The 25,813-nt window shown below is 40.4% G+C and overlaps 1 protein-coding gene across 3 annotated transcripts in view; it reads right to left on the reverse strand.

Annotated features, from left to right (window-relative positions):
- Positions 1 to 7,019: 7,019 nt before the first annotated feature.
- Positions 7,020 to 25,813, reverse strand: part of LOC124114122 (neuronal calcium sensor 2-like) — a 149,667-nt gene continuing 130,873 nt past the window's right edge. For 2 of the 3 annotated variants that reach the window (XM_046474683.2, XM_046474684.2), the window contains one exon: positions 7,020 to 14,707. In XM_046474683.2, coding sequence (XP_046330639.1) covers positions 14,510 to 14,707 — 198 coding nt within the window. In that variant the 3' untranslated portion in view covers positions 7,020 to 14,509. The remainder of the gene's footprint in view (positions 14,708 to 25,813) is intronic. The other variant, XR_007222135.1, reaches the window with a different exon arrangement.

The following is a 25,813-nucleotide window of genomic DNA, read 5'->3' on the forward strand; positions in this document are numbered from 1 at the left end:
TGTGTGTGTGTGTGTGTGTGTGTGTGTGTGTGTGTGTGTGTGTTGGAAAACAGTAATCTGCTTTCCAAAATACTGGACGAAACTCTCTTATCATAAACAAAAAAAACACGTTCGTTTGACATGTTGGATGATGTGAAAAGTAATGTTTTATGCCAAGAGTCCTTCTGCTGAAATAACGTTCATTAAATAATCGTTCTCATACATTCGTATGCTACCCCTGGAGATGAAATCAAACTTTCAGAATATCTGCTATCACATCATTCGATGATTTGTTGATGATAAATATCGACTGCCAAGGAATTTAAACGTCTCCCTTGCAATACGTTTTCAGATTTGATTTCGATAACATGACGCAGGATCAAAGAAAAAAGGGGCAGATCGTTAGAAATTTAGTTTCTACATTTATATTGTCCTTACCTTACAACAAATATAGCATTGAGTGGAGTATCGTGCAATATTTGCTTTCATTGCTTAGGGAGTGGGTATGGAGGTGTCTGCCACTTTTAGCATTATTCCAACAAAATCACTTCGGGGGACACCAAGAATTTCACACATTGTACCATGGCGGGTCGGCAATATACGAGGGTGGATTGATAAGTTCTAGGTCTAATACAGAAGGAATTGTGTAATAGTGAAATCGTTTTTTGTGCACATTGCATGATGTCATAGAGGTATATCCACGCAAGCTTGAATCAGTGAAGCAAGTTGTTTGGCTGTGGTAAGTCTGTAGCTAGGAAGGGGTCTGTGCCTCTCTGGAATATGGACACACTTGAGGAAGGTGCGGCGATCCAGTACTTGCAGGTTGTTGTTTGGACTGAAAGTGGTGAACCCAGGCTTCATTCATATCGACAAATAGTTGCAAGAAACTTTCTAGATCAGCTACAAACAGAGCCACATCATCACGGCACATGAGTGCCTGGTGCTTTTTAAATCAGATTTCATAATCCATTGAACCAAAGTATCTGATACTGTATTCATTGCCAAAGTTTTTGTGTTAATTTAATGTGCTCTCTCTTGGGAAATACCTACCGACCTAGCATTATAACACTGAATCATTCGTCGGTCTGCCATCACCGTTACCTGGGTTCTCTGGATCATTTCTGATGTTGCTAATGTGACAGGCCTTCTAGGAGGGGGTCGTCTTCAAGGTTCTCCGTGCCACGCTTTAAACCCCACTGCCAACCTCTTTATGCTGGCATAGGAAGGGTCATCTTTCCCTAGTGTACCCATATCTACATTTACGGACCTTTGTCTGCAAGTACTTGATCACTACGTGTTCCTCAAGTTTGTCAATTTTACAAAGGTCACAGACCCCTGCTTATTTTACTGAGCTCTCACGGCGAAACAATTCGCTCAACTGACTTAAGTTTGTGTGGATATACCTCTTCGACATCACTATTTCACTATTACGTAATTCCGTCTATGAGAGGAATAGAGGCTTAGAGCTAATCGATCAACCCCCGTAAATCGAATCGTCGGTGTGACGAATACAACTCCCGAACCAGTAGAATGCAACAAAACAGAGCTGGCACAATCAGCTGTAACGTATATAATTCTGTTACAAGCCCAAGTCCAACCAGTTAATATAAAACACATGTGTACATGAGGGTGCAATTATCTGTGATTCTTAAAAATATATTCACGAGGTACTGTAAGTGATACTGTTAAGGACTCAAGATTGTATTTTACTATCAATTTGTTACAAATAATTTATTCATACATTCCACCATGGTATCAGTCTTCACAATCGATGATATACACTAACGGAAAAAAGTAACTGTGCTTCATATAAAGTTCAATCATGATAAATGTATTCTGAAAATAAATAATACATCTTACATGAAATATTCATGACGACATCTCGAACGTAAGGTCGTGATTCACAATTTGCATGTGCATGTTCATGCACGGCGCACGGCGCACGGCGCACGGTTTTGATGTGTGCATGTTACTCACACGCGAGTTTTTCTAATGTGAACAGCTCATAAAATAACTTTTGTTTAACCGTAAATAGCGCCTACGCAATGCCAAGGCTTGCAACGTCTACACGCCGCGGGCATGATGTAAACAGGAATGGCGCAAAAAGAAGTTTCCAGACATTTTTATGTTCATCGAAACACAATATCATCTCTTTGGAGACGTTATCTATATCAGGACAACAACCATGACTTTCCACGGGCCGGTCGCCCACGTATTAGGTCACGTCAACCATATTCGGTTGGTTCATCTACAGAATCGATAACAAACTGCCATGTCACCATCAGACACACCTAGCTTGGTATAGGCAGCATGTGAGGTTCAGAAGACAAAACTGGGACAATATACTGTTAACAGATGAGTCCAGGTTTCATCTGAGCAGCTCTGATGGTCGTGCAAGGGTCTACAGGCGTTCAGGTGAATGCTTTAACTATGCTTGCGTTACTCAACGTCGTCAGTTTTAGGGTGGAAGTGCAATGCTGGGTTGTCATCACAACTCATCATTGTTACCGGGACGACATCGTTACAAATCATTGTCTACCCTTTGTGCAACATCTCTGGGATGACAGGACTAGAACCAGCCGGTAACCCTATCTCAGTTGGACCAGTCTTTGGTTGACATTTGGAACAACATCCCCCAGGCTGTTTCCAGTCATCGGTTTTCTTCAATGCACCGCAGCCACCGCCTCGTCCGTATCAAAGCAAATGTTGGTCACCCCCGACATTGACATTGTTCAGTGAGTTGTTTCACCACGCCTCTTTCAGGGCGTGTCTCCCTGTCTCCTGTTACCAGGTGTGGGTGTTGTCAATGAATTTGTAATGATAAAACATTGACCAGAACAATGACCAAATATCATGTTGTTATTATCAATAACATTACATTTACACCGCTTTGTCTGAAGCGGGGCGGTCGGGTAGCCTAGTGGTTAAAGCGTTCGCTCGTCACGCCGTAAACCCGGGTTCGATTCCCGACATGGGTACAATGTGTGAAGCTCATTTTTGGTGTCCCCCTGGCGTGATATTGCTGGAATATTGCTAAAAGCGGCGTAAAACCATTTCAATCAATTATCTGAAGCACGGTTACTTCTTTCCGTTAGTATATATAGTTTTGATGTATTTATGCCATGACATTGATTTCTTACTTTCTTCTCGTCGCTATATGTTTGACACGCTCCAACTCACTCGTCTTCACGTGACCTATGACGTAACTTACACAAAAGCATCTGAAATTAAGATAATATCAACTGCGAATATCAATAGAAATAAATGAGTCAGATCAGGGTGTACCTGAATTCCTTGTTGGCAACTTTCCTATTTCGATTAATAAAAATGGAGAAAAAAACACACGGACTGAAAGCGCGTCCCTGACGGACTCAGCGTGGACATTGAAGCATTTCAGAAAATGAGTTATCAAATCTTACACAAGATCTGACTGATTGAACACACCTTATCGTTTTTGGTGATACACTTCAATGTATGGATCCGACGTATGCGGGTTATATAAATGATACAATGGTGTGAGTGAGTTGGGTTTAACGCCGCTTTTAACATTATTCCAGTCATATCACGGTGTGTCAGCTTAATGTGGGAGGAAAGCCCGAAGTGATGCAGGTCTTAGACGTTTACCACTTCGGTGAAACCCACGAGCACGGGTATGGTGCTGACAAACCTAGAAACATAATCGGGGTGAACCGGGATTCGAACCCACAATCATAGGTTTCTGGCGTGTCCAGGGGAATCGCGGCGCCTTAGACGACTGGGCCACTCGTGCCCCCTTGATACAATGGAAACTGTACATATGTTGGCGTGGAAGTGCTTATCCATTATTTATTTATGCATACAAAAGATGTATTAGTTACCGGCTGAATTCAATGCCTGACTCCCGTTATCCAAATGTTACAGGCATCTAATAAAGGCAAACACAATAGGGTTTCGAAATGTAAATATGTCCTGGTTAGCTTTGGTTTCGGATGTATATGAGAAACAGTAGTATATTCACCATCCAAAATCTTTCTTATCTGAATTCATGTCACGCCTAAACGATACCTGAACAGGATTGGCATAGCATGCTCCAAACCGTACCAACACATCATCATATTTATTGTTTAAAGTTACTTTTGAAAGAGAGCTGACCTCAGTTGTATATCTGTCAAGACATTCAAAGTGTCCCCAGCACAATGTCGATGTTTTTCACATAGTGCCTGTTGAATCCGGTAGTTCTGTTTCTATACCACAAAGTGGTTGATTATGTAAATGTTGAAATTATGGATATATTGAGGATGAATATCACTTCCTATTAGTTTACTCTGCGTACAAACAGCTACGTTAATATATACACAAGAAAATTATAGCCTTCATCCAAAAAAGATAAATGTTATCTTCTAATGGCCACAAGAAGCGGTACGTGTATTCAACATCTAGCTGTGTACCTTTATCATGCTATGCTCCAACGTAAAACAATTCACAGGATATAATGTCATAAATATTCTCTCTTGTCAACTCTCTTTTATTAATATGTTGTATGTATTCTACACGTCATGTAATCGAATGAAACACAGGCCGTTGACCTACATTTACCGAAATAAAGTGAATTTATGACTTTTCCAAATTTACTGTTGATCTGCAGTTACCAGCGCATGTTTACAAAGTATTTAGTTGAGTTTGTAAACCTATTGCACGTTCACATAGAAGAGTCGTGTACTTTCCTACCGCTCAAAGATTACTGGTTGGCTGGTTGGTTTGTTGTTTAACGCCGCACTCAGCATTATTCCATCTATATTACGGCGGTCTGTAAATAATCGAGTCTGGACCAGACAATCCAGTGATTAATATCACGAGCATCAAACTACGCACTTGGGATCAATGACATGCATCAACCAAGTCAGCGAGCCTGACCACCCGATCCCGTTAGTCGCCTCTTACGACAAGCACAGTCGCCTTTTAAGGCAAGCATGGGTTGCTGAAGACCTATTCTACCCTGGATCTCAAAGATTACTGGCTTGCACGTTGTCTACGGTCCAAGTGCATGTTAAACTGTCACTTAGATATTGATATTGTTGTGACAGTTGTTTATTAATTTGGGAACAAGGGTAGCTAAGCATCATGATCTGGGCCCAGCTGGACGACCTGACCTCTGACTATTGTAAACCCCGTCACGGCAGTAGTACCGGGGCTAGCTTGGTGAAGTTGGGGGTTGATAACATTTTTTGGGCCTTTTGAAAATTTAAGTCGTTATCCTATTTTTTTATTTTGAGTAACCAGTTCTTGCTTGTTTTAAATAGGTAGCGGTACCCACGTGTTAGAAGATGAATATATCTTTCTTTGAATGACCTGTCTGGTTGACCAGAGAACTCCTGAGAGTGTCATGTATTCCTTCTGGTTGTAGGATATAGGTTGACCAGAGAGCTCCCGAGTGTGTCATGTATTCCTTCTGGTTGTAGGATATAGGGTGACCAGAGAGCTCCCGAGTGTGTCATGTATTCCTTCTTGTTGTAGGACAACAAGTTGACCAGAGAACTCCTGAGTGTGCCATGTATTCCTTCTGGTTGTAGGATATAGGTTATCCAGAGAGCTCCTGAGTGTGTCATGTATTCCTTCTGGTTTTAGGATATAGGTTGACCAGAGAACTCCTGAGTGTGTCATGTATACCTTCTGGTTGTAGGATATAGGTTATCCAGAGAGCTCCTGAGTGTGTCATGTATTCCTTCTGGTTGTAGGATATAGGTTGACCAGAGAACTCCTGAGTGTGTCATGTATTCCTTCTGGTTGTAGGATATAGGTTGACCAGAGAGCTCCTGAGTGTGTCATGTATAAGTTCTGGTTGTAGGATATAGGTTGACCAGAGAGCTCCTGGGTGTGTCATGTATTCCTTCTGGTTGTAGGATATAAGTTGACCAGAGAGCTTCTGAGTGCGTCATGTATTCCTTCTGGTTGTAGGATATAGGTTGACCAGAGAGCCCCTGAGTGTATCATGTATTCCTTCTGGTTGTAGGATATAGGTTGACCAGAGAGCTTCTGAGTGCGTCATGTATTCCTTCTGGTTGTAGGATATAGGTTGACCAGAGAGCTCCTGAGTACGTCATGTATTCCTTCTGGTTGTAGGATTTTGGGTGATCAGAGAGCTCCTGAGTGTTTGTCACATAATGCTTCTAGGTCTAGGGTCACGGTGACCCAGATGTTGATATTCATAAAGACTAGTTGTTTTTCGTAGCTGCAAGAACGGAACAAGTAATGGTCACTGGTGTCCATGTGCAGTCTAAATGAAGCAGTGTCTACGAAACACGGCTTCACCCCACTATCAAGAGTCTACGAACTGCATCATTTTGGATTTCATAGGTTTTACATCTCATCTCACTGCTTCTGGCTGAACTTTCTCAATGTCCTTGTCACAATAAGGCTGTCATGTTAATTGTTGTTGGTGGTATGTGTTTCATCAGAAGGTTGCAGGCAAATGTTAACCCTGCGACAGATCGAGAAGTCCTCCACCAATCCCCACCATCTCACAAGGCAAGGATAAACTAAACACTATTAACTTCTGTTGTCTGGTTTCCTCTATGACCCCCTGTGGATCGAGCCTTGAAACTGACATCTGCATTAGCCTCTATTTTCAAGTACAGAAAGCCTTTCAAAAGGACCCCACCACTTCACTGGGATCTACTACAGATGCAGATTATATATGATCTGTCAAACCCTTTACTTGTGGTCACTGGGTTTCATCACAGTGTTAAGATTCTAACAACGGCTTTTCTTTGGGTTCTTTTTCAGGGATCCATTCCTATACTTACCGGTACTAATTTTCACTGCTATTTTGCCTGTTCCACCCAAATGAATCTGTTTCAGCTGCTCATTGAGACTGGTTATTCTCTGGCATTGACGTTGTATATTCCTCCCTTATGCTATAACATTGTGAAGCAACTGAAATAATGTTCCAACTGAACTCACTCACATGCCCTGTGCATGACTGTGCCTAGAGATCTAGCAGCATCTGTACATGGTATATCTGGACCACTGACAGCTTCAGACAAAAACACAAATTCTTCACATTATTGTTATAGTGATTTATTCATCGAATGTTTATTGCAGTTGATATCCTCTGACAAGTGCACCCTTGATTTGATGATGCCCAAACAAGGTAACAAGGATTTCCCAAAACAGCAAAGTCCTGACTTATCTGGCGGCATGGCGGTAAGGGGAGTAGTGTCATTGATGGCCAGCATGGTTCTGTTAAAACAAATTGTACCCAGGTCATTCTACAATTCATGCTCCACTCACCAGGTGCTGTACACCCACCACCTAAGATTCACCATCTACACCCAAGGCCAACCATCTACACTCAAGGCCCACCATCTACACCCAAGGCCCATCATCTACACCCAAGGCCCATCATCTACACCCAAGGCCAACCATCTACACCCAAGGCCCATCATCTACACCCAAGGCACTCTATCGTCCTCCATCGTCACCATCAACACCTAAGTATTATCAACCACACACAAGGCCCACCGTCCACACGGTCCACCCTCAATGCAAATTGACAAAGGTGCACTGACTCAGGCCACCAAAATGGCCCATTTTCCCCCACTCTCAGCATCCCAATTATCGTCCAGATGTTGGCCCTGGCCCCCCATCAAGACTGTCTTCAAGAACTCGGTCCTCGCCCCCCCCCCCCCCTTCCCCTGCCAGGCTGCCACGTGAGTTTGAGGACATCAAGACTGTCTACAAGAACTCGGTCCTCGCCCCCCCCTTCCCCCGCCAGGCTGCCACGTGAGTTTGAGGACATCAAGACTGTCTCCAAGAACTTGGTCCTGGCCCCCCCTCCCCTTCCCCCGCCAGGCTGCCACGTGAGTTTGAGGACATCAAGACTGTCTCCAAGAACTTGGTCCTCGCCCCCCCCTTCCCCCGCCAGGCTGCCACGTGAGTTTGAGGACATCAAGACTGTCTTCAAGAACTTGGTCCTGGCCCCCCCCCCCCTTCCCCCGCCAGGCTGCCAGGTGAGTGTGTGGGACAGTATGTGGTACAGGACACTAGCTACAGGTACTGCTAATTGTACAAGGCAAGTCAGTCATAGCCAAACAGTTCAAGTCTGCTCCAGCAAACTGGTGAGAAGGGATGTCATCCAATGTCTGGTAACAACCAAGCATGAATACATAGGAATTGTTCCCTTGAACCTGTGTTGACAAATGTCACACGCGTCAAATGCCACATGACAAAATGAGATCCCCCAGAAATTTGATGACATCCTTCTTGTACGTACTAATCATTCTTGGGTTGTGTTTTGAGTCAGAGCCCGACAAACACCAAACAGTCATTGTCAACCATGGCAACACTCCCCTGAAATTTCTTGTCCATAACGTTTACAATAAAACCTGGTCCATTACTAGCAAGTTACACTTTTATAGAAAATAATTTTTGGCCAATATCTGATTGGATTTGAACATGGCATCTGACTCAACAGCCCTTTGCAAAATGTTTCTAGTAATACAACTACAAATATCATTGTAAGATAATCAACAAGCCAGTAGCAGGACACCTACCCATCACCAAAATGTAAGGCTAAATGGATCCAAATATACAAGTAAACTATGAACATAGAAATATGCTATTGTATAACATGGTGTGGTGGGTACATTCATGGTGATGAAACACATGGCAACACAATGCCAGAACACAGATCATCAATATACAGGTTTGGATAGTATCATAACAAAACATAAACATTTAAAATCAATGGAAAATTTAACATACATTTTCTTTTTAAAAAACTGTAAATAATCTATAAACTTACTAAACGTAAATATTGTCAACAATTTACATTTTCCCACAAGATGACATTGATTTTCATGTATACTGTATTAATGACAATAATCGTCCCAATACAGAACTCATAACATGAGAACATGAGACACCAGGTAGAGGCAGGTTTCCTACTGAAGAATGTCAGACTACGAATAACACACTACAAAGATCAACCAAGTGGATAAAGTATAGGGCTGCACTATTTTTTCAATGGATGGTTTAAAGAGGATTGAGATTTGTTACAAATGCTAAATATTTCTTGAATTGCTTACTGGTACAATATTTGCAAACACATATCAATGTTTCAACAAATAATGCACAAAAGAATGTTTGACTCCGTAATATTGTTTTGCTAGTCTGTGACTGCTTCCTTCATGATGGCAGCCTATACTTGTACAACTGTGTTATAACTGTGTTATAACATTGCAGGACCAGTGAGGGGATGCTGACATGCAATGCATAGTTCCAAATCTTGAAAAATACAACTGCACATTTCCCCTTGGAGTGAAGAACTGCCTACTGGTATAGCCATGAAAGGGTTGACAGGTTGACTGTGAAATCTGACATCTCTGTAAACACAACACACACTGACATGAAGATGGAATATAGATGTATACTGATGTGTATACACTTTCTTCACGTTGAGATCGTACAGGAGTGTCTGTTTGTTCTTTGTGAGGCGTGGCACATCTTATTGCTGGAAACAACGGTTAAGAATCTCTTTCCCAAAATAACTTTTGTTAGTATGAAGACTGTTGTTGGTAAAATATTTTGAACATATACCATGTAGCTCAAAACATAAAATTATCACTCGGACATAGTGAGTGAGTTTGGTTTTCCGTGGCTTTTAGCAATATTCCAGCAATATCATGGCTGCGAACACCAGTAAAGGGCTTCATACAATGTACACATGTAGGGAATTGAACCCTGGTCTTCCGCGTTATGAGAGAACGCTTTAACCACTCGGCTACACCACTATACTTAGACATAGACTTCTTATGAGAAGGTAACACTCTGGACAGTTGACAGGACTAGGTATAAGGTTTCTTTCTTCTGAGACTTGTGCCTTAATATGTCTGCAAATAGTTGGTTTAATTCCTTTAGCATCATCACACCAGTACTCTGAATCCTCTTAACATCTTAATAATGCAATTCTAAGCCAGTCAAATGCTCCGCACAGAAGCTTCATTGCCCATGCAGTATGTTTCTTGTATGAACCAGGCTGTTAATCAGTGTAACGCCTGGCCAGCTCTGAATGGCTTCTGGGAATAAATGGACTGATGTCACCTAACAGGATGTTGTGTCTTGACAGCGAATACAACAAGGCAGTTAGATAAAGATATACATCGGTGTGTATATAGGATGTCATCATGACTCATGATTCACCTTTCACGCCATCCAATTCCAAGTGTCTAAAAAAATGAATTACCAGTAGTATTTTACATGACAAAAAAAAATCAAATGTATATTTTGTCATAAAGATTATTCAAAATAATACATTTCTGTCACTTAATGTGAAGTGCCTAATGTGTTGTCACAAGAATATTAAAATACTGTTTCATATAGCTTGGAATAACAAAAAATATTTTCTATTTTCAAAATTTCAAACATACTCCCGGCCTCCATAAGGTGAATGATAAACAACCTCTCACCAAGTTGTGGTTCTGGTGTTCCGTGGTAAGAAACCGATCTCTCCTACACATAATATAGTTTCCATCACATGATATAGAAGGGGTCACAAGTAACACAAACTTTGCCAGAGTCCACGTCCCTCTCAGTATCTTCTCCTGCAAGTTGCCACTGCTTCTCAGATTAAAAATTGAGTGAGACACTAAACCACATACACAAAACAATATCGATGATACTGGAAACGTTATCTTGAAAGCACAATACACAGTGCAAGGAAACCACTGGCAACTTCTGGTAGAAGATACTGTGACGACTTCCCCAGGGTATTACACATTTTCTCCACTGATCTCATCATGTTTCCCTGGTTTTTAACCTACAATGAGGTAACTCTTTTTCTTGACTGCAGTCAAAATGTGCGTTAATCGATATGTCATGAAAACTATATGATCATGCCATCCGTGAATGACAGTAATTCCATCCTGGTAATGGCGGGCTACTTGTGTAGCCCACATTTTCTAGGTGTACGTACACAATCATCTTGACAGACTGGGAATATGTTTTGTCCAATGTTGCATTTCTTTTTATGCTGAACATAATGAAAAATATTATATTTGATAATTGGGTGAAGAATTCAAGACACTAGATACACAAGCTCAAGTTTATTTCAAGTCTCCTGATGTTCCTGACTAATGAAGACTTAACGTAAAGATTAAAGGTTTTCATAAAGCAGATTTTGATGATTGTACAGGATGTAATTGATTGCATGTGTTTAGAGATGTGTGCTAACACAGGGAGCAGATACAGCACTTAGCAATAAAGTAGACAGACATTTCCTGCCTTTCACAGTCCAAACAATTAGCTGGAAAACAATAAATGTCATCTTTGAACATGCTGATGTCCATGTTGGGCTTGTAGAATCAGTTTTGCACACATAGCACTGACAATGTAAGTGTTCTGATGAATGATTCAGTTCAAGATTCACAAGGCCGTACACCAATGTCTGACTGCATTGTGCAAGAACATGTCAAACCTACTTTACCTACATCAGCTAGGGAGGGGGGACATTTTTTTTACATGACTCAGGTAAGCAAACCACTCACACACTCAACTGAAAGCAAGAAACAATGAAACACTCACTTGGATCGTTGGCACAGAGGAACTGCCAACAAGTATCAATGTAACTTCATTCTACAGAATCATGGAGGTATGTTTTCTCAAGAAATATATTTATCGCTCCATTTTGAAAATACATTGGATAACTGGTATTATTTAACTCGTTTCTGCAGTACATGTTGTGTTTTACAAATGACACATCGCAGAGGCAAAGTTATAAACACTAAATTACACCTTAAATGCTTGTTTTTTCATGTAAGAATATTCACCCAAACTGCTGAGATTGTTTATATTTCTTTATTTTAGGTTTCTGATGCCAAAAGAAGTCAACAGATGGGAGAGTAAACAAAGACAAGCTTAAAAAAATGATGAAGTCTTCATAAAATGTCCACCACTATTCTGCCTTTTACATCCAATGGAATCTGTTTCGTGACATAATTGAGACTGATTATTCCCTGGCTATGATGTGCTCTATTCCTGCTAACAAGGCTGTTGTGTGCAGTGATAATGGCAGACAAGAGATACCAGGCCATTACACAACCTCAGTATCTAACAAGGTAGAGGCCCCAGCAGTATGTAACACACCACGGATTGGAGTCACACCAGCTCTATGTTCCTGCACAGCTCATGAAGCAGGCTGACTTGCAGCTCTGAAGCACTCATAAAATCTATGACTTCTGAAGCATTCGTAAAAGAACCAGAACTGTTCAGAGTAGAATGTCAGATGATTTGGTTTCAAATAGAGCATTTATGGCCTTTCATGTCAACAGACGTGGACATTGTTTTATCGTATCAGTCATATTCTATTTGTTTAGCAATTTTGAATTCTACAATTAATTCTGCAATCTGTTTCTCATGCATATGTGATATTCCTACGTTGTTGATTTGAAAGTGTCCTGTTTACCTTCATGTCAGTGTTGTGTTGACACACCAGTCAGTACAATCGTCAACAGCCATGTGAGACTTCCACAAACTCCACTACAGAGAGTACAAATAATAGTGATATATATATTTATATATATATTCAGATATTCAACTGAAATGTGGTAACGGTTTGACAAAGTGTCAAGATGGCATCAATCATTCAAAAGTGGAATCCATTAGCGCCCCTCCAAGTAGGCTCCTCACCCTCCACAAGCGTCCTCTATGACATGAAACACAGAACACAGAATATAGAATTTCATCTTCAGAACACAGAATATAGAATTTCATCTCCAGAACACAGAATATAGAATTTCATCTCCAGAACACAGAATATGCCATTTCATCTCCAGAACACAGAAAATGCCATTTCAACTCCAGAACACAGAATATGCCATTTCATCTCCAGAACACAGAATATGCCAGTTCATCTCCAGAACACAGAATATGCCAGTTCATCTCCAGAACACAGACTATGCTTCCAAACCTTTCCTCTCCAGAACATAGAATATGCCGTTCTGTTTCTTGAATGCAGAATATGGCATTCTATCTTCCAGACACAGAATGTGCAGTTCTGTGACCACAAACCATCCTTCTCCTGGCGGTTAGATGACATAGGTATACAAACTGGGAACAAACATCAGCGCTTGGGCTGGAAACAAAAAGCTTCTAAAAGATGAATGATGTGGTATCTCCTCCTGAAAGGACACAAATTGAATGACATGGCCTAGTACATTTAAACCAGGAACCTGTCTAGGTGGGGAAATACAACACAAAAACAGTTAAATGTCTTCATGCAAACTGCAAGATCAGATTTTGGTATTTCCTATAGGACCTTTTCAGAAAAAGAAAAACTTCACACTGGCTTCTGGGAGTAATTGATGAAAAGGGAAACATTTTTTTTTCTATTCTTTTCTATTCATAGCCACTTGCCATGTGGGGATAGCCCTTGTATCAATGACTCATATGTTTGCAAAGGCAGACAAATTAATGTCAGGTATAAAGAATTGTCTTCTTGCATCTTAAAAAAATCTGACCTTCCAATGTTATTAATGTGTCTTCAAAGGAAGAAATTACTAACAGCTATCCTGTTCTATCAGTTTATGCACAACAAAACCTGGTGGAGGTAACAACATAAAACTTGCTGTTTTGGGAATGTGTGGAGTGAAGTCTAAATGTTAAAGGGACTCTTTGAATGCCACTGTTAAAATATTGGTATATTTAAGTCTTGTTTCAAGCATGGTGTTGCACACTTTATTGGTAAACCACTCCATAGCTAATGGAGCTTTCTGATAAACTGTGATCAGAGAGCCCCTTTAAACCAACTGTCTTGCTAATAGCTGCTGCAAACTGGTTTAGTCCACCAGAAGCTGCTCTAGAGAATGTTCAGCTGCACCATGTACAGATACATACAGGTGTCTCCTCTTACTATAGAAGCACTGACAAGGACACATACAATATGCATGACACCATGCATACACTGCAGACAAACATGGGATGATTCCCCCACAGAGACAGGATCCTGCTCTTACAAACAGTTGCCATGGTGACATGAAGTTGGTCCGTATTACATGAATTTGTTGTGGGCTCTTTCTCCAGGTAATCCATCAGCATTAGATCAGACTGACCTTTGTAACAAAAACATGCTCTCTCTATATATATACATACAGAGAAAAAAGGAAGGTGGACTGCTCCAAAATGATCGCCCTCAATTTCTCTCAAAACTGTTCATTGAATACAAACTGCATTGGCCGGATCACTGTTGATATTATTACATTCGAAAGTATTTTTTTGTAGAACATATCCCAATAATATTTTCTGGTGTCATTGGTAAGCTAATCACTGTATTGACTGAGTTGAATTTGCTTCTTTATATTCTTGAAAAGTGATGACATCAATTCCACAGAATCACTTCCTGTGAATGATCTTGACCTTGACCTTTGCCTCAGCGACTGATCTTTCTCTGTGCACAGAGTTATCTCCCTTGCATAAATCCGATACATATATCTTTTGATTTGAAAATGCATGTTAAGGCCCATGTTCCTGGTGAGGCATGTGGAATGAGAGTGTGGTATTACTCCTTTGAGGCTTCTGCATCTGCCGTCAGCATCTGGTACAACATCGTGTCCTCCATACAACCTTTAATAAACTCCTCCTTTGTCAATACGCCATCTTTGTTCACGTCCATCGTGTCAAATATTTTTTCTGTCCGTACTGTCGGCGAGTCTGTGACATCGTCTGACAGATGGCTCCCCAGCATGCTGTAGATGGCCTGAAACAAGAATGGAGTAGTTCAGGACATTTAAGGACTATTTAGGACACTTCAGAACATTTCAGGATACTTTGGACATTTCAAGGCAATTCAAGACAATTCAGGCCACTCCAGGACATTACAGGACATTACAGGACTATTCAGGACATTTCAGAAAGTTTCACGACATTTCAGGACAATACAGGACACTTCAGGACATTCAGGCCATTACAGGCAATTACAGGCCATATCAGGACTATTCAGGACATTTCAGAAAGTTTCAAGACATTTCAGGACAATACAGGACAATACAGGACACTTCAGGACATTTCAGGACACTTCAGGACATCTAAGAACAATTATGTAAAATTCAGTAGGAACAGGACAGGTTCTAAATTGCACACTCCAGACGATACATACAAACACGGAAGTACTTCTACACCAACATTTATAGATACATAAGTAAGGAAACAAAGGCAACAGTATAAATGGGTTCAGGCCCCGAAAATATGGGAAAACACATTTCTGTGGCCATCTCAACTTCACTTGACCTTCACTTGTATTGCTTACTAATGGCAGGAAAGGCTGTCACTGAGCTTGTCACAAATACCCCATGTCATTGCAAGTTTACCAATATTTGTGCTGGTAATTTCTATACAGAGATACCAGTATGAATATATTTCCTCTCTGGCTTTGGTATTCTGATTGAGCACGATGATTGACTGTAGTTTTCTACATATTCATAGTCTATTCACACTTCTTATCAGAAAACCATTCCAAATTAATTCACTTGTAACTCCAACATTATGCACTGAGGGTGACTGAGGTCTCTCATGAAGTGCTTCTTGAATTGTGTGTGATGTAACAACTGAACCAGCTGGGGTATATTGCAAGAGAAAATTGTGTCCATAAACACATGAATTCCTAAACATGTTGCACAGCGCTATTTCAAAATATGGGGTTTTCAGGTTAAGAATAGGTCCAAAGCAACCGAATAAATTGGGGGATGAGGCTTGTGAATTGTTCGATTGTGTGTCATCGTACACCAACTAGGGGGATTGCTGTTCATAATCTCATCAATGGATTGCTTGGTCCAGACTTGATCATTTGCAGACCATCATCATTCACCCGGAATATTGCTGTGTGGCATTCAACAGCCAACAAAAACAAACAAATCAAGATTCTTTCTCTAAAGACTCATATTTTGTAACACACAGAGACAGATTTACCTCGATTAGTATTATGGCTATTTATAAGAAAATCGACAAAACCCTTTGCATATTCAAAAGAAATCTCTGCTAATAACAGAGTTGATTGCACGATTCCGACTATATGATAAGCATGTATTTATGAATCACTATCAAACAGTGATGATACCAGGTGATCGCGAAAAGGTGAACGTATCCTGCCCCACCAGTGGCACCATCACAAACACATGCAAAGGCAAGTCAATTGTTCAGTCTACAGTTCGTTAAAAACTGACCACAACCCATCCACAGTCATTCTCAGTAAGAGCTTGTGCAGAGCACCCATGTTCCCTCAAATAAAACCATTTAAAAAATACACATGGGGCAATAATTGTTTTTTCCATACTAAATATATATTTTTTTAGTATTCTCTGCTAATTTGCTCATCAATAACAAATGTTTCTTCTTGAATAATGTACTAACTCATGAAGTGAAATTATAAAATTGTGAGCTTTGTTGCACGATTGTATCTTCCTATCAGGTTGAAAAACCTTGAAATTCCTGATATCGCGTCAGTAACCTGGCAGTGTGTCAGCGCGATGGCGCAATACAACACCTTATCTCTCCACTCAGCCACACATGGCAAGTCGCTGAATTTGCACATGTGAGTGCACACATGGACAATATTTCTATCTTCGTCGGTGGTGTTGACACATGGTGCAGTGGCTGGTGAGAAAGATGACAGATAGTGTTAACATGATGCTGTCACCCAGTCAGACATGAGGGCCAATCCTTACATGGCCACAAACCTTAGCTGGTCTCAGTGGTGTCAAAGTTGGCTATTTTCAGATGCAGTTTGTTTATTTGTGTCATACATGCATTTTAAGGTAACAGATCTGGGACTGCACTGATTTTTTCACGGTTTTCATGAGATTAAGATTTGCATCCATCATCTTGGAGACCTGTGAAGATCCAGAGTGGAATTAGTCTTCAGCAAACCCATTCTTGCTGTAAAAGGTGACTATGCTTGTCATAAGAGGCGACTAATGGGATCAGGTGGTCAGACTTGCTGACTTTGTTGATGCATGTCATCGCATGCCAATTGCATAGATCGATGCTCATGATGTCAATCACTGGATTGTCTGGTCCAGACTTGGTTATTTACAGACCGTCGTCATAGAACAGGAATATTGCTGAGTGCGGTGTTAAACAACAAACAAACAACCAGACAGATTGGCTTCTCATGGTGGGGATTTACCAAGGATGTATATTCAGAGACTAAAAGAAACGCAAAGGTTAAAGACCCAGAGGAACACTTGACATAAACACATCACCATGGATTTCCCTATCAGCACATTACACTGGGTGCAGCTCTTTCTGGACTTGTGGGTAGAAAACCCTGACTAGATAATGTAAGGCTTGTTTGGGATGATCAGGACCCCGTTCAACAAAACGGGACGGTGGGGTAGCCTTGTGGTTAAAGCATTCGCTCGTCATGCCGAAGATCCAGGTTCGATTCACCACGTGGATACAATGTGTGAAGCCCATTTCTGGTGTACCCTGCTATGATATTGCTGGAATATTGCTAAAAGCTGCGTAAATCCATACTCTCAACAAAGTCATCTTAACACAGACTTTCGACAGTCATAGTGCTAAGATTGCTTTGTGGAACTGGGCTCTGAGCTTGAAGATCAATGATGACTGCTTTTAGCCTGATGCATTGATGTTAATTTGTGATCTAAGTGTAGCACCTAGAAGCAAGAATTCCCTACATTGAAGTGAGTGAGTGAGTGAGTGAGTGAGTGAGTGAGAGGGGGCGAAATGGGGTTTTATCAACATCATTTTGAACAATATTACTGTTATTCCACACAGTAATGGTATTAATGTTGTAGGAAAGCTTGAAGTGATGGAGGTCTCTGACAATTTACAAGAACCCATGAAATTCGGACCACAGACCAAGGATTATAATTGTGATGACACTGTATACCAACAATCAGTAGATCCCCGCAGGACTAAGAGAATCTTGCAATACCTCAGCCCACTTACAGTGCAACAATTCCCCCAAATGAATAATCCATGTTGTGTTGAAACAGTACGTCTCTTCTCTCAATAGATATCCAGTAGTAGTTTGGGCAACAAGCCAACTTTGTCCCAATGAACATCAAGATGAGCTTGTTAAAAGCTTAGGAAGAATGAGTTATGACAAACAATTTAATAAAGGATTTAATGACATAGAAGTTAATCTGTTACATGTATTTTCATGTGACTTTATTCAAACGAAATGTTTGGAATCCAGCACAATGAGAACCCAACCACACAGTCTAGTTACCAGGGGATGCATAAATAAAGTTTACAGTGAAATAAAAATACATTTAATAAAACAAAAACAATGAAGAGATGTAATTGAAATTTTTGTTTTCTGAAAATTACATTTTTCCATTTGAATTGACACCAAAGGCATTTTCTCTGAAATGGTTTCTGCGACTGTAAAGTGATTTCCTTTTTGAGAGGCTGAGGTTGGAAGCGTGTTTAAATATCAAAGCTTGTTGTCTCCCTATCTGTCATAAAGTAATCACTGATCTCATTTCTCTGGAGTAGGAAAGGTCATTCCTGTGACGATAACGGCTTGATTGTAGCAATTTCAAATATTACAAAAAACATCAATGGTCAGAAATATCTACTAAACATGTTGACTGCTAAAAGATCATATAAGACATAATAATGTTGCAACTATGAGTGTGGACAAGGGTGTTTGGTGTGGCCCATAAGAATTACTGTACTTGGCCAAGCCACACCAATATCTGACCAATTACGGAGAGTTCCAATGTTCCTGACAGTGATATAGGTCTTGGCGCCTGATGCCCTGGTGCCAGGGTTGGCAGTGGAACCTCTCAGTATACAGCACAGTATAATTGGATAATATTGATCGCACACTGCCAAGAGATGAATGCATTACTTTTAGACCTTTCATAAACTTATCTTTTTTATGTGTGACAAAACTTGATATTTCTCCACACAAACACATGTAATACTTATGACGTCAGTTGTCATGACGACATGGTGTACAAAACACCTTCTTGAAATGAATAACTACCAAATTTTCTGTTAGATTGGAACCGGAGGAACATAATTGGTGCAAAGAGAATTCCTTTACAAAGGAAGGATATAGCAATGCCCTGGGTTTAAGAGGTGGTAAATGTCAAGACTTGTACATGAGAAGACTTGTGCAACTCAGAGCAAAACTTGATACATTCTCGTCGAGTTCAATCTATAATTTTTTGCCAAAAGGGAACACATCTAGTTTCCACGAGCTCTGAACAGAAACATAAAGATGCCAAAATCACTTTCCATGGAAATGTCGCCAGTCCTGTAGAAGCTCTTCTATCTGCTCTCTTCCTTCATACAACATACCATAGAATTACAGGCAGTTTTCATTCCACTATGTGATATCAAGGCCAGAACAAATGTCAATATTTCAATTAGATCAATGAGGGATCTTCATGCTATTTGAAGGGGAATTAAAAATGAAACTGAAGGTACGAATATACAATCCATAACAGAAGTAGCTTCATTCAATCTAAACATTCAAGTTTTAATTGAGGTTCAAGCTTACGCCTAACATTTTGTTTGTTCTCCTCCTACAGTAGCTGACTGCCATAACATAACTCATGGCATGAGTTCCCATGTACAGCACACAGACCACAAAGCAGTTTTTTTTGTTTTGTTTTTTGTTTAACGCCGCACTCAGCAATATATCAGCTATATGACGGTGTTCTGTAAATAATCAAGTCTGGACCAGACATCCCAATGATTGACATCATGTGCATCGATCCACACAATTGGAAATCAATGACATGCATCAAACAAGTCAGCGAGCCTGACCACCTGATCCTGTTAGTTGCCTCTTAATACAAGCATAGTTGCCTTTTACGGCAAGCATGGGTTGCTGAAGACCTACTCTACACGGGATCTTCATGGGTCCTGAAAATAACAAACGACCCCTAGTGATGCAATTACCCTGTAGACCACCGACTACTTGTCATGTGTGGAAGTTTGATGAGTCTCAATTCACGATCTACCAATCAGCCTTAGCCCAGACAATCACATTATTGATGAATCCCAAATATTGATTTACAATTAACCCACCTTGCGCGTGTGTATGACAGGTGCCTCTGATGGGGCAGGATACACTCACCTCTTTGCAAACACCTGGTATCAAGACTTATTGACAGTGACAGGTCATAAAGAAGGTGAAATTAAGCAACAGTGTTCAGGGAGACAATAGGTGGATGAGTGACCGTGTTTGTCGAGCTTGACTCCTGAGAGTTAGTACTTTGCCGGTTCAGCCAACACAGAAACACATGTCACATGTGGTGTCTCATGTCACATGTGATGTCTCATGTTACATGTGGTGTCTCATGTCACATGTGGTGTCTCATGTCACATGTGGTGTCTCATGTCACATGTGGTGTCTCATGTTACATGTGGTGTCTCATGTCACATGTGGTGTCTCATGTTACATGTGGTGTCTCGATCATGTCACATGTGGTGTCTCATGTCACATGTGGTGTCTCATGTCACATGTGGTGTCTCATGTCACATGTGGTGTCTCATGTCACATGTGGTGTCTCATGTTACATGTGGTGTCTCGATCATGTCACATGTGGTGTCTCATGTTACATGTAGTGTCTCATGTCACATGTGGTGTCTCCATCATGTCACATGTGGTGTCTCATGTCACATGTGGTGTCTCATGTCACATGTGGTGTCTCATGTCACATGTGGTGTCTCATGTTACATGTGGTGTCTCGATCATGTCACATGTGGTGTCTCATGTCACATGTGGTGTCTCATGTTACATGTGGTGTCTCGATCATGTCACATGTGGTGTCTCATGTCACATGTGGTGTCTCATGTTACATGTGGTGTCTCGATCATGTCACATGTGGTGTCTCATGTCACATGTGGTGTCTCATGTCACATGTGGTGTCTCATGTTACATGTGGTGTCTCATGTTACATGTGGTGTCTCATGTCACATGTGGTGTCTCATGTCACATGTGGTGTCTCATGTTACATGTGGTGTCTCATGTTACATGTAGTGTCTCATGTCACATGTGGTGTATCATGTCACATGTGGTGTCTCATGTTACATGTGGTGTCTCATGTTACATGTGGTCTCATGTTACATGTGGTGTGTCATGTCACATGTGGTGTCTCATGTCACATGTGGTGTCTCATGTTACATGTGGTGTCTCATGTTACATGTGGTGTCTCATGTTACATGTGGTGTCTCATGTTACATGTAGTGTCTCATGTCACATGTGGTGTATCATGTCACATGTGGTGTCTCATGTCACATGTGGTGTCTAATGTTACATGTGGTGTCTCATGTTACATGTAGTGTCTCATGTCACATGTGGTGTATCATGTCACATGTGGTGTCTCATGTCACATGTGGTGTCTCATGTTACATGTGGTGTCTCGATCATGTCACATGTGGTGTCTCATGTCACATGTGGTGTCTCATGTCACATGTGGTGTCTCATGTCACATGTGGTGTCTCATGTCACATGTTGTGTATCATGTCACATGTGGTGTCTCATGTCACATGTGGTGTCTCGATCATGTCACATGTGGTGTCTCATGTCACATGTGGTGTCTCATGTCACATGTGGTGTCTCATGTCACATGTGGTGTCTCATGTTACATGTAGTGTCTCATGTCGCAAGAGACTGTTTGCAGTATGCCTCTGTTCATTCAGCAGTGAATGGGTACCCGGTAGAAAGAGGTGATAATGTGACTGTTAACCTTGTAAAGCTTCATAAGACAACATGGGTTGTATACTCCCCAGGGAGCTGAGAATGGAACTTGGAGCTCGTTTTAGGGTGTGGATTTGTCGCATCATAATAAACATGCACATTACTATTATTAGTATTAAAGACATCATTAAACTCTACACCCTAAAAAATGTTGGCATGTGTGTTAGTGAGTGAATACTGCTTAACACTGTATGCCTAACCAGTAAGTCTGGCATTAATCACAGGGACAGAAATGTAAGTACGCCATTATGCCATGCACTCTGTCGGCCCATCAACATTATTAGTGGGGAAATGGGGGCAACAGTCATGGCCCTTAATTGGATGTCTCTTTTATGGTAGTATTATGAGCATGACTAAAATAACGTTCAACCTCAAGGTGACCCAGATCATGTAGGCAAACATAGGAAGAATATACCAGTGCAGGTTAGATAGGGAACCATTATATATATTTATGAGACAATTATTGGTGAAGGAAGGGTCTGACTCTCAACTGACAGTACATAGCAAGGCCTAATGCCGATCTGGCAGTAGCTCCTACTGTTATTGATGCGATCTGACCTGGTTTGGTATGTACTCAGCCAATTTGGAAAGTGATTTTCTGGTGAAAAAAATCAAAAATGAAGGAGTCATTGTACAACTGACCCCAAACCGATTTCTAATCTGAATATCTTTGATGCTGTTTTCAGGACATACTCTGGACTTTACTAACTGTCACTCCCCACTGATGGCCTGATTTCTATAAAGTAATTTGTATGTTGCAGTTTCAACTACAGCTTAAGCAAATCAGAAAGATCACGTTCATGATAACAAACATACAATCTGCTACTTGCACTGCACTGACCAACATAAAAACTAGAAGATGGAGTTCTGCAGCTCATCTTGATGCGACGGAAGTGTTTCAGGAGGAAGAAGTAACACTCTTGGGATACGTGATGTTCAGGTTGAAGCTCATTGCTTGCTGCCACATGTCAAATTTAATCAAACTGTCGGATGAAGTGGGCAACAAACGGCCACTGATTGATTGATTGATCTCCAAAATAACATTTTTAATATAATCACAGTGAAAACCAAAACATTCTTAAGATGGAGCTGATTTTGACTAACTTGATAAAGATAATTTCAGAATCTTCCTTGAATGTTTCAGTTTTTTTCAAAGAAAAAGTAGAAACAAACAATATTTAGACATTGGATGCATGATTTTAAAATCCCATGTCCATTGGATTATTATGGTCAAGAAATTTACAAATGTCAGCAATATGGTTTCAGAGATGCGAAAAATATAATATTATCAACATCATCTAGAATGGCAGATGACGCTACTTTGGTCATTTGCTTTCACATAAGCTTCAGTTTTCTGCACCATCAGGCTTTTGGGAAGAAAATCTTTGAATATTCAATCAATATGATTTAGTCTTTTTCCAATATGTTAAGAAAAATTAACCAATTTTGTGGCTATATGTGACAAACCCCATGAAAGCCTGGAAAGTATCATGGATGACGGCCGGTGTTGACCAACAGATGAGACCCCACAACATATGCTCATATTCCCCTTCTGGCCAGATGAGCTAAAATATGCATCAAAATCTATTTTGTCAGAAGCAGACGCTGCATTTAAGTGTAGTCCAAAAAGCATCATTACCACATATAAACTTTCTGATGCATCAGTGTCTCACAAGGATTTTCCCTATTACTTCAGGTGGGGGGAAGACAATCTCTTGGAGATGCATCTGTTAGTGCAGGAGATGTGTGTGTCACCGAAGGTAGATTGGTAGACTCCTGTGCCTTCACCTACAGATACATCATCTCACAACACATCCCATGTGTTAACTGCCCACAAAGGAACAATGTTATATAAGATAGCTACGCAATAAATCTCAAAGAACAATGAAGAACGAAGTGTGGTTTATATAACGATAAAACATTGTTCTATCATGATATCATTTCTCGTGATTCGAACATGCACTGGCACCTTGATGACGTCGTATAGCAGAGGATATTATTCTTGAGACTGGAGTGTCTAGTGAGTTGTTCCCCACAGATGGAGATGGGCAATGTAGATAAATGTGACGGACGAATGTTTGCATCAAAAAGCAGGAGAGATATGACAATCGGTATTAGGAGTATAGGTATATGTCATTGACATGAGGATTGTGCAGGAAATATACCCACCTGTGCATAAAATGGACTTCTCCGACATAGCAGATGTGGGATTCTATAGAGCGAGTCATCATTGTTAAAATAGGGGTTAATATTTTTAAAGCTTGTACATTTTATCTTCCTACTTAAAGCAGCTGTATATAATGTTGATATCTGATATAAGAAATACCAGCATGCTGTGTTGTATTGAATGTTGTATTAATATGATAGCTCATAACTCTGGAGCAAGTTGTGCGTGAAAGTGTTTGATTGTATAATTGTATCATTGTACACAGCATGAGGTGGAACAAACCTGGCTTGTTTAATGGTTCAATCACACTGTACAGTGAAAAGGCTTTCTTAAAAGGGTTACTGCATTTAACAGACCATTTTGTTAGTAAAATTTGTCCAAGGAGCCAATTGTTGGTAACCATTGGCCATTGTGAAAAACATGTTTTTACTAAACATATGACTCGTTGCAGGAAAATACAATAAACAGCACCATAATGAGCAAGTGTTTACCACAAGTGATCCTGAAATATACAGCTCAAAAGAAGTTAAAGATCATGCCATAATAGAATAACTGTAGTAATATGGAAGAATTAGGTGTTCTCGAACTTCTTTTGAGCAGTATATAACATTATGATTTGCGTTTTAAAATATTTTTCATGACATGTTGGGGCTTGGCTTGAATATCCTTGCTCTTGTATCTGCATCCTGTATTTTGACACTTTGAAACATTGCAATGGTTTATTTATGTCACTATTTTGAGGTAATTTGATCTATGATTTTTTCTCTTCTTATTTCATATATATATTTAGGTTATAACATTTCAGCCTGAAATCAACATTTTCAGGGAACCTAAACAAGTTCTGGACCACACCGTCTTGATGACCTGCATCTGTTACCATGAAGACCCAGCTTCACAAACATCTGATGCTCTGCACCAGAACGAATAATGTTGAATACTCCAATGAGAATATTCTAAAATCATGCTGTTATTGAGCATATGCTATCAGTTTGTATAATACTTCTATTGGTTTTATGGCCATGTAATGTCATATGGTCCTGAATGTCTGAGCAACCCTGCAGTGCTTTATCCCTCCAGCATCAGTGTCATGGCACCAGTCAGGGGGGTCCCCCAGTGCATGGCGGGAACTGCCATTACTGCAGTGTTGGTGATGTCGGGGAGCTGGTTCATTCAGAAAATACAGACGTGTATTACCCTGGCCGCCACAGCACATATATGCTGTCAGTGGGAATATTCTGCACATTTCTAAAGACATATTTTCTAAATTTCGTAGGTTGCCCGATCACTTTCTTATTTGATGATTGGTCAATTGACACAAGTTGGTGTTTGGAAATATATCATTTTTGCCGTATTTTATCAGTCATCTGTGTGAAGGAGGGTGCGTACTAAACACCAGCTTGTTAAGACCAGGGGCAGTGGGGTAGCCTTGGGGTTAAATCATTCGCTCCTTATGTCGAAGAACTGGGTTAGATTCCCCACATGGGTACAATGTGTGAAGCCAATTAAAAGCGGTGTAAAACCATACTCACTCACTCAATGTTAACACCAGAAATAGCATGTGAACAAATTTGCACTGAGGTCCACCAATGTGTTGTTTGTTTATTTGTTTGTAGTTCAATGCCGCACTCATCAATATTACAGCTATATGACGTCGATCTGTAAATAATTGAGTCTGAACCCGACAATCCAGTGATTGATATTATAAGCATCGATCTATGGAATTGGGATACGATGACATGCATCAACCAAGTCAGCGAGCCTGACCACCCAATTCCGTTAGTCGCCTCTTACGACAGGCATAGGTTGCTGAGTGCACTATTGAGTGCTGTTCTTATAATGTGAAATATCCAATAGGGAAATTATATCAATGCTTTCGTCTTAAATGTATTTCATAAGTATTATTCAGTATTTAATTCAAAATAGTGAATTTAATTTCTTTGAAAATGTGGAGA

The sequence above is a fragment of the Haliotis rufescens genome, unplaced genomic scaffold (assembly GCF_023055435.1).
Source record: "Haliotis rufescens isolate VD_foot unplaced genomic scaffold, xgHalRufe1.0.p SCAF_2, whole genome shotgun sequence".
Classification (NCBI taxonomy): domain Eukaryota; kingdom Metazoa; phylum Mollusca; class Gastropoda; order Lepetellida; family Haliotidae; genus Haliotis; species Haliotis rufescens.